This window comes from Perca fluviatilis, chromosome 10 (assembly GCF_010015445.1).
Source record: "Perca fluviatilis chromosome 10, GENO_Pfluv_1.0, whole genome shotgun sequence".
In the NCBI taxonomy this organism is placed as follows: Eukaryota; Metazoa; Chordata; class Actinopteri; order Perciformes; family Percidae; genus Perca; species Perca fluviatilis.
Window position 1 is genome coordinate 20266762 of NC_053121.1, and position 16739 is coordinate 20283500.

Below are 16739 nucleotides of genomic sequence, written 5' to 3' on the forward strand. Positions count from 1 at the left end.
TAGCAATCTTTCTTACAGAATGCCATCCGCCACGACACCCATGCTGTGTACCTAAAGGACATGAATGTCATTTTCAACACAGGTTTATCGTTTTACATTGACATTTTTTTTATGTAATATATTTTCTTGACAGGTTAAGTAAATACTGTAATGTGGTGCAATGATTTCCTATAAGGAATCCATTGAATTTGTAATGCATTTATCGTTATTCCAAAAATAAACATTAGGTTATATGTTACATTAGGTTATAGTATATAACACAATCAATTTATTTTGAGTCCAAGTTTTTAAGATTTCCCTTATTCATTTGGCAGGACTGCTCTGCACTGTCGTGTGTGTGTGTGTGTGTGTGTGTGTGTGTGTGTGTGTGTGTGTGTGTGTGTGAAGCCTGCAAACAGTTCAGTTCTTATGTTTATATGGAAGTGGAAATTAACTACTGCATATGATTACACACCTTCTTCATTAAATGTAATATATCATCACAACTAAAAGTAAACATTTAACGAACCATCTAGCATTATACAGTTGCATGCAAAATTATTATTGATCTGTTTTTGTAATTACAATAACTTCTTAGTGAAGGCCTTTGTACAAACAGTAATGTTTTCAGTGACTGCTGTTTATACTGTAGTTTTACACACTCAACAGAGCCCTGTTGGGAGAATCACTATCCCAGTTTAGGCATCACCACTTCTGACATAGACGTTTAGTAGATTGACATAGACTCACAGTTAGATTATGGACATGGTCCAAAGGTGGGTTCTTGTTCCATCTTAGTTCTTGTTTGATTACTCATAAATTGCAGTTTCCATGAAATTATGGAATTGAATTGATATCTGGAAAATCAGTTAATTATTGTATAAAGTATTGTAATAAAATAATAGTAATAGTATACCAGGTGCTTTGCATTTATGAAGGCTGTGTGAATATGTGTATCTATTATTTATTCCCTGGTTGCTTCTGGCCTGAACTCTTTTTTTGTAGCACCAGATACACAACCATAATTACTCTGAATGTTTGTTTCCAAGGCAGATGGAGATATGATAGTGACACTTGATGCCAACTTTGGCTTATGAGGAAGCAAAGCTCAGGAACGAGTGTGGTTGAGCCGTTACATGGGACGTGCATGTTTGTTGCTAAAAAAGATGCACATGGATACCTGCTATCACATCCTGACGCCGTAGTAGTAGCAGAATACTTTATTAGGACTGAGAAAACCGAGTCCATGAAATGTTAGATTTAACTCATAGAAAAAGACCATTATTCCATGAACATTTTGTGAGGGAGTGAAAATTAAGATCCAACTTTCAAATAAACTAAATAATGGATTTCTTTGCATGTCTGTTTACTAACTTTGCTTCAGATGGGCAGGGCATTGCCATCAGACTGTCCAATCAACTAGTGAACTGCAACAAGATAAAGTAATAAAGGAATACAACAGCATTCAGTGGCCACCGCTGTGAGCATCTTTCCAGCAACAACCGATGTTCAGGAAACATGATCCCTCTTGGCTTGTCTACATCTGCTTTGATGAGACTGTAAGTCTAACTGTAGTAACTACACTGCAATCATTCTACTAACCACCTGGCAATAACCTGTCAATCATTTTAGAAACAACCTGGTACCTGGGTTGCCTGGTAACTTGGCATAGCAGTCTGTTTTCTTTTGTCACCTTCCAGATGGATGAAGATGAAGTTTCAAAGAGTCTGAAAAGGTGAGGGATTGATGCCTTAGGTATGAACACTACAAAATCAGGCTATTTAGGTAATACAGAAATTATTTATTTAAATGCTGTGAGGATCGTGTTGATGCTGTGGTGCTGATAAGTTGATTAGTCTTGCAACAAAGTTCATGTTTGTTTTTCTTGAACTGTGTACTGTCCTGCTGATCTAAATCTAAACTTGCTCTTTTTGGACAATATAGAAGTTGTTGTTCAGTGACTTTCTAAAGTTTGCAGTACTCAAGGTATAGCCAGCTTTGGTGTTATGAGGAACCCTACAATTTACACTGACCATATTATTGTATCTTTACACCATTTATATGTAAAAAAAAAACCAAACAAACAGAAGACACATTTGTAAAAGAGGGCCTGCCTTATATATGTTTTCATGTGTAAATGAAGGTTACTGTAATGATTGGGATCGGCTGGCTGTGAGTTTTCTGTTTGGTTTTCTATTTTCTGTTTCGTTTCCTATTTTGTTTTTCCACTGTGCCTCCTGTCTGTTTCTCTGTTGGCCCTGCCTCTCTCTGTGTCTCGCTTGTTTTTCCCCTTCCCCCTTGCCTGCACCAGCCAGCTGATGACGCACACCTGCTCGTCATCCCACCTTCACCTCTCCCAACGTCAATCAAGACCAGTACTAAAACCCCGGATCTACTCACCATCTTCGCTTGATCGTTGTTTCAGCCACCCTGGTGATGCATGCTACAAGCTCTCAGAAACCTTTGTACTTACCTGTGTCCTCCGTTGTTGTCTCACCCTGTTCTCTGTGTTTATTCCTTGCAGTCATCACCTTCACCGTTTCCCTGTCTCCAGTCAGCTGGCTTCACCATGCGGTCCCCTCCTCGCGGCTCCATCCTGCCTCCGCTCCCGCTTCCAGCCTTCCCTCTTCATTGTCTCTGCCTCCCCAAACTCAAGTGCCTCCTCCCCAGACTTCTTGGCCCCAGTTTCCCCACTCCCCTGGAGCTCCCTCTCCTTCCCTATCCCAGCCCTCGTGTCCTCGCTCCAGTCTCTGGCGTCCATCTCCCCACACCCCCGCTCCTGCTCCCCTGTGCATTATCCCAATAAATCCTTTTTCCTCTGAGCTTTGCATTTGGGCCCGTTCTGTCCTGTCCGTAACAATTATTGCAACAATACACCTGATTTTGTTATGTAAAAATGAAAAGAACCACACAGGTGTATTGACTCTACAATATAGCTGTCCCGCAATAAGTTGTAGCCATGTATTTAGCCATTGTCACAGCAGCTATTCACATCACACTTGATCAATTATTATTATTATAACAAATAAATTACTTATTATACAAAATATTTAGTAGATATATATTTTATTATAACAAGTAAATTACTTATTATACAATATATTTAGTAGATATATCTTTTTCCGACCATATTTACAACCCTACTTTGCAGAACGGAAGAACTACAACTGTTGTGCTGATTTGTATGAAGCTGCATGGTGCGGCTTAAGAGAACACTGAGGAGTCTAAGGGGATGGCAACACATTATATCAGATTTTAAATATTTAATTATTAAATGGGTGAATTTTAACGATATTTTAACCACCTTTGATAGGGCCCCCAGTTGTTGACTATACTCACATGATAGCTGAGGTCAAGAGCGCTCTATAACATTTCCCATGTATGTAGCCCCTTTTGTTGCTTCATTAAGAACTTCAAACATGCACCAAGGTTCAATGGTCAGTATTTCAAAGCAGTAGCCATGAAGAATGTTCATACTCTCCAGGTCGAGACCTTTCCAATGACGTATTTTGTTTAGCTCTACAACAGAAGTTTTATTTTTCAAATTTTTATGGACACAAGCTATCCCAGGCCTAGTTTCAGAAAGTACTTTGAATGCCCAATATTCAAAATGAAGCTTTTTGGGTAACACTTTACTTGACAGTATCGACATAATTGTGACATGACACTGTCATGAACGCGTCATAAATGTTATAAACAAGTCATAAACGTTTATGACTTCTGTCATTAAGTGTCATTCGGTTTTTGTCATGACAACTTGACATTGTTTGGGTTGTCTTGATTATGACAAGTTGACATTAATCAAAGTGTCATTACCAGAAGTTGTCTTGGACATGACAAGTTGACATTAAATTTGTTTGGGATGTCTTTGTAATGACAACTTGACATTAACCAGGATGACATTACCAGAGGATGTATTTGTCATGAAAACTTGACATAAACAGAAAATTCACCTCTTTTTGTATTCATGACATGTTGACATAATGATTATTAAAATTAGATGTGCAAGGTTAGAGACCAATTCAAGCACTTGGTCAGATAGATGTGTGACAGGATATTTCACAAAACTGGCTGTTATGGCACTATTATGACAGTGTAATGGATAGATTCTTAGACCTCATGTAAAGTGGTACCATTCTGATTTGTCATTAAGATATCATGAAGGATAAGACGTCTTAAGAAGTGCCATCGCACATAAAATTACCTTCCTAACACATTATCATGTGATGTAAAATTTTTTGTTGACAGTAGTGTTATGTAGTTGATACCAGTGTGAATTTGGACCAGAACCAGAAGAAAACTAGATTGTTAAGAGCCAGAGAATTGAACATCAATAAAGAGACTAGAAAACCAAGATAAAGTTTGAGAAGTGTATTAATATACACAGAAATATGGCATACATACTGATAAACACAGGTATGAAAAATAACAACTGAAATAATAAAGTGCGCACATAAAAGAAACCCTTTTCAGTTATATGAGCTCAATTGTTCTTTGATGACAAGAGTTTAGAGATGTTCAACGTTGGGGCCCATATGAGTTTGGTTTCTGTTTGTCCTACCACCATGAAGAATGAATCAAGGGAAATCCGTCTACGTTCAGAGTCTCGATCCTGTAGCTTGCCATCCAGCCATCTGATCTGGAAATCTCTAAACCCTGGAAGTCTCTGGGATCTGAAGAGTCGATGTGATTCAATATCCCTCTGTGGACTGGACCTCCCCTGCGTAGCGTTTCTCAAATCTCCACCTCCTCCACCTGTAGATAAGGCCAAATAATTTCTCTCAATTACTATTCAGTAATAAAATCAACTGCTTAGGCTACAATTAAAATAAAATGAGGTGATATTTCAGTTGTACAACCGTTCTTAAAATTCTTCTCTTAGGTATCAAAAGTATATAAATCCCTTTCATGTACCAAAAGCACATTTATATTAATAGGCAACCTTTATACAAAAAATACATTTCTAATTCAAGTTGTATGGAGCCTTAGTAACATTAACACTATCCTAAATATAATTGCATAAATTGCATGTTAACATCTCTCAAACTGTATTATTTTCCCATAACTTAAGCTACAGTGTTGTAATCTAGAGGCATTAAGACATGCGTGCTTATTTATCTCTCCCTGCACCGGTAACAGTAGAAAGAATGCACTAAAAATTAGCCTAACTTATTATTTAAGTTACTTCACCATAAACTCCAGTTAAACAATTAAACTCACAATTTGTACTAACATTCATTCAACAAAATACCCACATCTAGCAATAGCATTGAAAATCAACATTACTTTCCATAACCCAATAGACAGAATCATTAGCCTTTTCCCAGGCAATATACAGTACTCCGCTAGCCTTTTGTGGCTAATTACCCTATTAGCACATGAATACAGCACCTTAGCTAACCCGTTAGCTTTGCGCACCGATTAGCATGGATGCTAGCGAACTCAAGGCCTAGCCTAGTGCTAAGGAGTGACTCACCATTTTAACGGAATTCACTGCCTTTAACTCCGTGACGACAGTTGATTCAGGCACAGCTCTCTTTCGCTCTATTTACAACAAGGTATAGCCAGTATTAGACAGTATTTAGTATGTAGAATTGATTTATTTCACTAACTGTCGTTCTTTTTATCTTACTGAGTGAATAATGGCAGCCTCCTACGTTCCGATGCAGGCGCCAAAAGGCACGTGAGGAGACGTAAATCTAGCGATCTAACGTAGCCTATTTGATAGCTGATTGGTCAGCTCACGGACCCAAGTTCACCTATTGGCTTATTTACAAGTCCATCAAAGCTAACACAAAAATAAGTGAAAGTTAAATCATTTTCCACTATTTTCTCCCATAGCTTTTACCAGCTGCTTTTGACCACATTTTAATAACTTGAAAAAGAAAAGGAATGTCTCAAAATAAAATAAAATAACATAGGAGTGTCACTATTAAGCCTGGGCTACACATGACAACCAGTTTTGTGAAATATCCTGTCACACATCTATCTGACCAAGTGCTAGAATTGGTCTCCAACCTTGCACATCTAATTATAATAATCATTATGTCAACATGTCATGAATACAAAAAGAGGTGGATTTTCTGTTTATGTCAAGTTGTCATGACAAAGACATCCTCTGGTAATGTCATCCTGTTTAATGTCAAGTTGTCTTAATAAGGACACTCCAAAGAAATTGAATGTCAAGTTGTCATGACAAATACATCTTCTGGTAATGTCATCGTGGTTAATGTCAAGTTGTCACTACTAAGACATCCCAAACAAATGTAATGTCAACTTGTCATAACCAAGACAACTTCTGGTAATGTCACTTTGATTAATGTCAAGTTGTCATAATCAAGACAACCCAAAAAATGTCAAGTTGTCATGACAAAAACCGAATGACACTTAATGACAGAAGTCATAAACGTTTAATTATGACTTGTTTATATGACACATTCATGACAGTGTCATGTCACAATTATGTCGAATGTTACCGCTTTTTGTTTGTTAGTTTTTGCTTTTTTAAGTGGAAATAGTGACCAAAATGAGTCAATTTCAGAGATTACAATACTGCTGTGCTGACAATTTAGGACACACATATTACCCAAAAGTAATTTTAACAATGGTGCAGGTTCTTATTACATACATTTAAATGTTATATTTACTACTAATTATGAATCTAAAAATAAACATAATAATAAGAATACATATAACGTTGTTGTAAAGGTCAATGTTAATCCCGAATATAACTATACATATGATGTAGCTAAATCCAAAGCATAAACGTGGCACTTAAATAGCTATTTAAACCATTGATTTAAACCTGATTTAAACGTTCAAATAGTTGTTTAGTGGAAGTAATTAAGGTCAAGTTCCGGTCCGTCACACAAAAGAGTCCATTTATTAAATGAATGAAGCGCGCTAACGCTGTTTGGCTGTGCTCGCCTCTTTTTTCAACTTCAAAGTTGTAACAATCGATTCGTTGGTTCAGTATTAATCGGTAAACTTATTCTTTATCAAGCTTACAAACTAATCAATAAAATAGAAAAAAAAAAAAAAAAAAGACCAGTGTATAAAAGGAAGAGAGGGAAGCGGATGTTAACCATTACCTTAATAACTTCAAAGTTAAGCGTTAAAGCTTCAGTACTAGCTAGCTAACTTTGCTTATAGTCACAAGATTCAACATAATAGCTGCTTTGTTTTGTCTGGCTTTACAAACGCCAACTGGCTGGATAAGTTCCCGGGACTCCACCACCGTGTCACCTAGTAAGTAGCTAGCTAAAAATATTTAAATTTCGTTGTATTTTAATATTCCCCAGAAAGTTGGGAAGCCTTGGGGCTTTATTTCCGGATGTATATAGCTATGACTTATTTATTTTGTGCCGCAAAAATACTCTAACGTAGAAATAACGCAGAAAGCATAGTAACACCTGGTGGCTGGTAGCTCTTCAAGACTGGGGTCGAAGCACTACAACACCTGGTTTATTTGAATGGTTTTAGTCTCATTTGTGTGCAACAAAAGTTCAGCAAGCCTGCGTGTTGTTAATATCAAATCTGTAATGGGCTACTTTTTAAGTAAGCGCTGCATTAAATGTTGTAGTTACTGTGTAGTTAAGTTATAGTAAAATAATGATTTAATGCATTGTTCAAAAAGCCTACCCTTTCAAATATGTACCTTATTGGTCACAACGGTGTAGTTTAGGCCCATTATCCACTGTGGGCTCATGCATTTAACTTGGCTGGTTTTTGTATCATTTCATATGAGTCGCAATGTGATTGGATGATGAATTTAGTAGTTTTTTTATTACATTAGGCTTATTACGTGGTAGGCTATCAAGTGGAAATATTCTCATACCTATGATTATGTATTTCTAGTGTACATCGCCATATTTCTGGCTATTTCTCAATTATTGTCATCTCTTCGTATCCCACTAATGTACCTATCACATAGTTTAGCTGCAAAACAGTCCAACTAAATGGAGCGCTACTGAGACACAAGTGCGTTTGAAGCTTCTGTCGTCGTCGGTCACGTGGTATTCTGTATTTGACACAAGCTCCGACGTGTATTGAACCACTGCGCTTTACAGGTGTGAAACAAGTTTCGTTATCATTAGCCAATCTTTAATGTGTCAGAAAATAACAACTTTTGTCAGTGACTTTGAAAGTGTGCTGTATCAAAGAAGGAGAGGCACGTTAAAAACCTATGCTAAAAATGGTGAATATTTGATCCTGACAGCATGGTGCCTCACAATAAAAAATTGTTTGCTCAATAACCGTTTTACTATTCGTGTAGAAAACATAGCCTTTTGAAGTTCAGTTAGCCTAACCCTTTTCCACCCTTCATAACTGGATACTTGTAACAGTATCGACATAATTTGTCTGGTGAATTTAATCCTATAAATTTGTATGTTAAATTAAAATCTTTATTTATTTAATTATCCAGTTTTTGATTACAATACCAATACAGCATACAAACTGCACAATCCTTCAGTAGAAAGTACAGTATACTAAACTAAATCTGATGGTGTTGTATTCTCTCCTCAGTTTTCAGTAGATCCTGAGAGAAAACCCTTGCTTGTGGATAATGCCGGACACACCTGAAGAACATTCTGCTAATCTTCCAGAACTACTGTACTGGTGAGTAAATTAAGTTGAACTTTCTTATGCAACAACTAAGATGTTGACAAATTTGAATTATTTTTATATTTAATTACCTAAGCACTGACTCAGTTGTGCTAATATGGCAATATGTGTTGCTTTCCATGGTGCTGAAACAGTGTAGGTCTCTCTGTTTTAGTCAATTTTGTGTGGTTGTTGACGGTCTTACTGCCTTAATTGTCTGTGTGGCTTTACCGTACATTTTTGGCCACACATATTTCCAAAGATGTGTTGAGGATATGTATGAATTATTAATTGTAACAAATCGTTTGTCACCTATCATTCTATGACTGCTAGGGTCCCACCCTGACTGGAGACAAAATGGTACCTCAAAAGAAGTCATGTAGTTTTGTAGAACAAGCCCTCCCATGCCATATGTTTTCTCTGTCCATGGCACTGAAACAACTAGCGCAACTGGAAACTTATTTATCTCTTGTATGTATTTTTCTACTAGTACTACTACTACTACTATTACTACTACTACTACTACAACTATGACTACTACTACTTAGTAGTGAATATTTTGTAACACGATAAAAGAGCTTAAAATGAGCTACACCTAATTAGCATAGCCTACATGTGCAGCATTTCATTTAAAAATATGTCTTCCTAATAAGTTATAACAATTAATGAAAATTTGTAGCAAGCAAAATTTTAACACATTCTGTTTGTGAGTATTTATTTTGTATTTATTCAGTTTATTTTCTCAGGGACAGTGCATAAACATGACTGTAAAGATGCCAGATTTAGCCAGGAGGCTAGTTTTCACCTGTAGGCAGGTGTGAAATTGGCAGCCTAAAGTCAAGGAACATGTTCAAAACGATGAAAAATATATCAGTTTCAGTACATGTAGATTAGATGGAAGGTCATAAAGATAATAAAGCTATTTACAACTTACAAACTGTGTACTGGCATTATTGTATAGTTATATATAGTCTAGTCTTTATTAATTAAGGAGTGGCTGATGTTTCTCCATGGTGCTGAAAGAACATTTATATAATGTTTTACTCGTGCAAATCGATTTTTTACGTTTTAAGTTTTATTTTATTTTTAGGTTTTTGTCTAGAAGTAAATACAAGTTGACCAATAACATAATAAAAGTATATATTTAATAAAGTGTTTTCCAATCAGCTGTTTTTTTAAATCGTTGAACAGTATACATTACACTGTGGAATTTATGTTATGTGGAAAAAAGTTCGGGTCAGTGGGTGAAGATACGGCTTTGTCGAGAATATTTCAGGCAGGTGCAAGAAGTAAAAAGCAACTCATGGTGTCGCTGTAGACTTGCACACAAGGAGCACAGACATCTCCACCCACTGTTACTGCATTACAATCGGTTGTAATTTCTCAGTACAATACCTTTATCCCCGACTGTTTATCATCGCCTTTGCTGTTGTAAAATGTTGGATCAGTGACTGTTTTGGAATTACATTTTGTGTACGTAGGCCTACAGTAATTTTCACAAGCCATGGACATGCTTTTTCCGAGGATGGCAGACAAAGGATTTGAATCGCTTCGTCTGATCTTGTGCTTTGCTTCCTTTATTGTAACGCTGCACCTCGTTCATGGAGACCTGAGTTATTCTATTCCAGAAGAGATGAAACGCGACTCTGTTATTGGAAATCTAGCCAAAGATCTCGGTTTTGATCTGAGGACCTTATCTTCCCGAAATGCCCGTGTTGATTTTGAGGGGACTCGTAAACGGTACTGTGATATTAATCTGAGTACTGGAGAGTTGGTCACATCGGAGAGAATGGACAGAGAAAGCCTTTGTGGCAAGAAACCCTCGTGTGTTGTGAAAGTAGATCTAGTGTTAGAAAATCCTCTGGAGCTTCATCGACTAAGTCTTCATGTTCAAGATGTAAACGACAACTCGCCAAAATTCAGAGAAAATTTGATTGAAATGGAAATAAGCGAGTCAGCCGACAAGGGTAACCGCTTCTCTATCGAGGAGGCCCATGACGCAGATATAGGTCAAAATGCTGTTCAAAGGTACAGCTTACAAAAGAACGACAACTTTATTCTCGCTGTTGACAGCAACAAGGTTGAACTCGTGCTAGAGAATACACTGGATCGAGAAAGGCAAAACGAGATTAAGTTGCTTCTCACAGCTCTAGATGGTGGCTCTCCTCAGAGATCAGGTACTGTAGTCATACACGTCACTGTACTGGATGCTAATGATAACGCCCCAGTGTTTAGCCAGGCCGTTTATAAAGCCAGTCTGCCTGAGAACTCTCCTCCAGATACCATAGTGATTAATGTTAGTGCTACTGACGCAGATGAAGGAGTGAATGGAGATGTGACATATCAGTTTGGTCACGTAGCAGATGATGATGGTAATGTATTTTCTATTGATCCTAAAACTGGAGAAATTAGAGTAACTGGAGTGATTGACTTTGAAGAAAGGAGTTCTTTTGAAATGAGAGTGCAAGCCAAAGACGGTTTAGGGTTAACCTCGTATGCCAAAGTAATAATAGATGTTACTGATATGAATGATAATGCTCCAGTTATATACCTGAAATCGCTAACTAATCCCATACCTGAGAACGTGTCACCTGGTACAGAGGTGGGCATCATTAACGTGCAGGATAGAGACTCTGAGAATAACAGACAGGTCCGCTGCTCCATTCAGCAAGGCGTCCCTTTTAAGTTGGTTCCTTCTATTAAAAACTATTATTCTCTGGTGACCACAGGCCAACTGGACCGTGAACTAGTGTCTGATTACAACATTACAATCACTGCCACTGACGAGGGCTCTCCACCTCTGTCCTCCTCTAAAACTGTTCAGTTATCTGTAGCAGACATCAACGACAACCCACCTGTGTTTGAGGAACAGTCCTACAGCGCATATGTGACTGAAAATAACAAACCTGGCTCCACTTTATGTTCCGTTACTGCTCGAGACCCCGACTGGAGACAAAACGGTACAGTGATTTATTCTCTGTTACCCGGTGAGGTGAACGGTGCCCCGGTGTCCTCCTATCTATCTGTTAACGGAGACACTGGGGCGATCCACGCTGTGAGGTCGTTTGATTATGAACAGTTCAGGAGTTTTAAATTCCACGTGATGGCCAGAGACAACGGTTCTCCTCCGCTCAGCAGCAACGTGACCGTCAGTGTCTTCATATCGGATGTGAATGACAACTCTCCTCAGATACTGTACCCCGCCCCGGAGGGCAACTCCTTCATGACCGAGCTGGTCCCCAAAGCTGCACACGGAGGCTCTCTGGTGTCCAAAGTGATAGCGGTGGACGCGGACTCCGGACAGAACGCCTGGCTGTCCTATCATATAGTCAAATCCACTGATCCGGGACTTTTCACTATTGGTCTCCACAGCGGAGAGATCAGGACACAGCGGGACATTTCTGAGTCTGACAGCATGAAACAGAACCTTATTGTGGCAGTGAAAGATAACGGACAGCCCTCTCTCTCTGCCACCTGTTCCATGTATTTACTTATTTCTGATAACTTGGCTGAGGTGCCGGAACTGAAGGATATTTCATATGATGAGAAGAACTCCAAACTGACCTCTTATCTGATCATCGCGCTGGTGTCTGTGTCCACCTTTTTTCTGACCTTCATTATCATCATCCTGGGTGTGAGGTTTTGTCGCAGGAGAAAGCCCAGACTGTTGTTTGATGGAGCAGTTGCCATCCCCAGCGCTTATCTCCCTCCTAATTACGCAGATGTTGACGGCACAGGAACTTTACGCAGCGCTTACAATTATGACGCCTACCTGACAACAGGTTCTAGAACCAGTGACTTTAAGTTTGTGACGTCTTACAATGACAACACACTGCCTGCTGACCAGACTCTGAGGAAAAGTCCATCAGACTTTGCTGACCCATTTGAAGATTTAGAGCCGTCTGTAGAGGTAGGAACCTTCCAAAGTGCTTCACTGCTCACAATGCGTTTTTGACTGGTTTATTGAGTTATTTTGGTCTATGTTAGGCATCATTTTATGTCTCTGCAATTTAATAATGATTGTGCGGTTGTTTAAGTGAAGTGTTTTCATAGTGGATGAAAACTTTGGTTGTCTGGTCACTGCTTAATTCATAAATTACGTCAGTAATTTTTTACATATTTTTCCTGGTGTCCTTCAAAACCATGGGACTCCTCACTTAGTGTCTATTTGTGAAACTTGTTCTGTTGTTCTTGTCAACAAATAGTGTCAGTGCTATTTAAAAAGATTCTTTTCAGGTCCTTTCTCTCTGTAAGATACACTTTGGTAATGATTCGTTAAAAAAAATAATTGGTCTGAAAGTTTATTTCAGTTCGTTGGTTTCATTAAGCTGCTATTTGTGTATTATATTTATTATATGGGACTAATTTGGTATTTTAGTTAAAATCATTCCAAGGAAGGAGGTGTTTCATTCTGATATTAGCCAGCAGGTAACCTGGGCCTCGTGGAAAATATTGTTACAAGAACATTTTTACCAGCAAACTGTAGTTATGAGTGAAGCTGTTTTCTTTTTTTTAAATTAAGCATGTTGCCGTGGCTCTCGCGAGTCTTTACTTTTACATTGTACCGCTGAAAAACTTTTTTTTTTCCAGTGTTCACCAAGCGATGGAAACGCTGATGGGGCGCTAGCTAACGGTTTAGGTGTAATGATAATTTGTTGTTTAGTTTTATGAATTTGTATTTTACACACATTATTACAGGCTTAAAAACTCTGTCCAAGAGAAACAAGTAGTGTTATACAATATATCCTTGTACCAGCAACCCTGCCAAACCTCACGGGATCTCAGACGCTCAGACACAACAGCACATGGAGATGTCATCTTTTCCTCAGCCATGATGATGCCTGACTGTTAATAATAATAATTATAATAAGGATAATAGCTAATTATAAATACATTTTTATGCAATGACAATTTCAGATTTTGGTTTTTGCGTGATTTCCTCCGCTCATTGGCTTGATTTGGAGCGCTCAATCACAGTTTTATACCACAATAATACGTTAGCGCTTTTGAATGTTATAATGTAATAAAAGTTTTTTGCTGGCTTTCTCTTTCGGATGCTCAATCAGAAATATTTCTTTATATCTGCATTTCATTTAAACGTGAGTGAATATAATATTAATGTGGTTTGAGACTCAGTGAGGAATACTTCATGACTTATATTAGTGTGAAGATAAAAAAGTGACTCATGGTGTCGCTGTTGGCTGGCAGATAATAGACTCCCTCCACTCCACCCACTACTACATAGATATCAGCTGCAGATTTTCCAGAGAAGCGGTTACATTTCCGAACATATTCTTTCTTATACCTTGCTGTGAAGTGTTAAAATATTTGGTGATTTCGGACAGCTTTTATTTTTTCGCACTGGAAAGTAGAAGTTGTACAAGCTGAGGACGCCTTTTTGTGTCAGGATGGGAGACAAAGGATTTCCATCGCTTCGTCTGATCTTGTGCTTTGCTTCCTTTATTGTAACGCTGCACCTCGTTCATGGAGACCTGAGTTATTCTGTCCCAGAAGAGATGAAACGCGACTCTGTTATTGGAAATCTAGCCAAAGATCTCGGTCTTGATCTGAGGACCTTATCTTCCCGAAAGGCCCGTGTTGATTTTGAGGGGACTCGTAAACGGTACTGTGATATTAATCTGAGTACTGGAGAGTTGGTCACATCGGAGAGAATGGACAGAGAAAGCCTTTGTGGCAAGAAACCCTCGTGTGTTGTGAAAGTAGATCTAGTGTTAGAAAATCCTCTGGAGCTTCATCGACTAAGTCTTCATGTTCAAGATGTAAACGACAACTCGCCGCAATTCAATGACAATTTGATTAAAATGGAAATAAGGGAGTCAGCCGACAAGGGTAACCGCTTCTCTATCGAGGAGGCCCATGACGCAGATATAGGTCAAAATGCTGTTCAAAGGTACAGCCTACAAAAGAACGACAACTTTATTCTCGCTGTTGACAGCAACAAGGTTGAACTCGTACTAGATAACAAACTGGATCGAGAGAAACAAAGTGAGATTAATTTGCTTCTCACAGCTCTAGATGGTGGCTCTCCTCAGAGATCAGGTACTGTAGTCATACACGTCACTGTACTGGATGCTAATGATAACGCCCCAGTGTTTAGCCAGGCCGTTTATAAAGCCAGTCTGCCTGAAAACTCTCCTCCAGATACCATAGTGATTAATGTTAGTGCTACTGACGCAGATGAAGGAGTGAATGGAGATGTGACATATCAGTTTGGTCACGTATCTGAGGATGATATAAATATTTTCTCAATTGATTCTAAAACGGGACAAATTAGAGTAAGTGGAGTGATTGACTTTGAAGAAAGGAGTTCTTTTGAAATGAGAGTGAAAGCTAAAGACGGTTTAGGGTTAACCTCGTATGCCAAAGTAATAATAGATGTTACTGATATGAATGATAATGCTCCAGTTATATACCTGAAATCGCTGACTAACCTCATACCTGAGAACGTGTCACCTGGTACAGAGGTGGGCATCATTAACGTGCAGGATAGAGACTCTGAGAATAACGGACAGGTCCGCTGCTCCATTCAGCAAGGCGTCCCTTTTAAGTTGGTCCCTTCTATTAAAAACTATTATTCTGTGGTGACCACAGGCCAACTGGACCGTGAACTAGTGTCTGATTACAACATTACAATCACTGCCACTGACGAGGGCTCTCCACCTCTGTCCTCCTCTAAAACTGTTCAGTTATCTGTAGCAGACATCAACGACAACCCACCTGTGTTTGAGGAACAGTCCTACAGCGCATATGTGACTGAAAATAACAAACCTGGCTCCACTTTATGTTCCGTTACTGCTCGAGACCCCGACTGGAGACAAAACGGTACAGTGATTTATTCTCTGTTACCCGGTGAGGTGAACGGTGCCCCGGTGTCCTCCTATCTATCTGTTAACGGAGACACGGGGGTGATCCACGCTGTGAGGTCGTTTGATTATGAACAGTTCAGGAGTTTTAAAGTCCACGTGATGGCCAGAGACAACGGTTCTCCTCCGCTCAGCAGCAACGTGACCGTCAGTGTCTTCATATCGGATGTGAATGACAACTCTCCTCAGATACTGTACCCCCGCCCGGGAGGGCAAGGCTCCTTCATGACCGAGCTGGTCCCCAAAGCTGCACACGGAGGCTCTCTGGTGTCCAAAGTGATAGCGGTGGACGCGGACTCCGGACAGAACGCCTGGCTGTCCTATCATATAGTCAAATCCACTGATCCGGGACTTTTCACTATTGGTCTCCACAGCGGAGAGATCAGGACACAGCGGGACATTTCTGAGTCTGACAGCATGAAACAGAACCTTATTGTGGCAGTGAAAGATAACGGACAGCCCTCTCTCTCTGCCACCTGTTCCATGTATTTACTTATTTCTGATAACTTGGCTGAGGTGCCGGAACTGAAGGATATTTCTTATGATGAGAAGAACTCCAAACTGACCTCTTATCTGATCATCGCGCTGGTGTCTGTGTCCACCTTTTTTTGACCTTCATTATCATCATCCTGGGTGTGAGGTTTTGTCGCAGGAGAAAGCCCAGACTGTTGTTTGATGGAGCAGTTGCCATCCCCAGCGCTTATCTCCCTCCTAATTACGCAGATGTTGACGGCACAGGAACTTTACGCAGCGCTTACAATTATGACGCCTACCTGACAACAGGTTCTAGAACCAGTGACTTTAAGTTCGTTACGTCTTACAATGACAACACACTGCCTGCTGACCAGACTCTGAGGAAAAGTCCATCAGACTTTGCTGACCCGTTTGAAGATTTAGAGCCGTCTGTAGAGGTAGGAACCGTTCAAAGTGCTTCACTGCTCACAATGCGTTTTTGACTGGTTTATTGAGTTTTTTTTGTCTGTCTGCCAGCATGTGTTCATACCTCCAACAATGATTGTGTGGTTGTTGAAGCATATTTCTTTTGCATCATGGACGTTTTTTCTCCGTTTGCTTAGTAAATTACGTCAGAAAAAGATTACATATTTGTGTCTGTTGTCCTTCAAAACCATGGCATTACACTTTGTGTCTGTGGGAAGTGTTTCTCCGTCCTTTGCCACACTCTCAGAAAGCTAAACTTTGAATGTGATTAATTGATGAAATAGTTGTAATATGTAATTCAGTTCATTGGTTTTATTGTGTTGCTGTTCGTGG

General features: G+C 39.2%; 1 protein-coding gene, 2 long non-coding RNA genes and 1 pseudogene across 3 annotated transcripts; 3 read left to right on the forward strand and 1 right to left on the reverse strand.

The window, feature by feature from the left end:
• Positions 1-4477: 4477 nt before the first annotated feature.
• On the reverse strand, positions 4478-5646 carry LOC120567248. Its single transcript, XR_005640535.1, has 3 exons — positions 5612-5646; positions 5456-5523; positions 4478-4734 (listed from the first exon to the last, which is right to left on the reverse strand). It is a non-coding gene; the product is annotated as an uncharacterized LOC120567248 (long non-coding RNA).
• Positions 5647-7071: 1425 nt separating this feature from the next.
• Positions 7072-9150, forward strand: LOC120567249. Its single transcript, XR_005640536.1, has 3 exons — positions 7072-7227; positions 8506-8598; positions 8917-9150. It is a non-coding gene; the product is annotated as an uncharacterized LOC120567249 (long non-coding RNA).
• An 825-nt stretch (positions 9151-9975) lies between these two features.
• Positions 9976-12538, forward strand: LOC120567211 (protocadherin beta-15-like). Its single transcript, XM_039814126.1, has one exon. The coding sequence runs from the start codon at positions 10088-10090 to the stop codon at positions 12536-12538; it is 2451 nt and encodes an 816-aa protein (XP_039670060.1). The 5' UTR covers positions 9976-10087.
• A 1291-nt stretch (positions 12539-13829) lies between these two features.
• Positions 13830-16423, forward strand: LOC120566534 (annotated as a pseudogene).
• The last annotated feature ends 316 nt before the right edge of the window (positions 16424-16739 follow it).

What these genes read in the sequence shown, in the direction of transcription:
- LOC120567211 (XM_039814126.1), top strand. Translation starts at nt 10,088, where the DNA reads ATGGACATGCTTTTTCCGAGGATGGCAGACAAAGGATTTGAATCGCTT.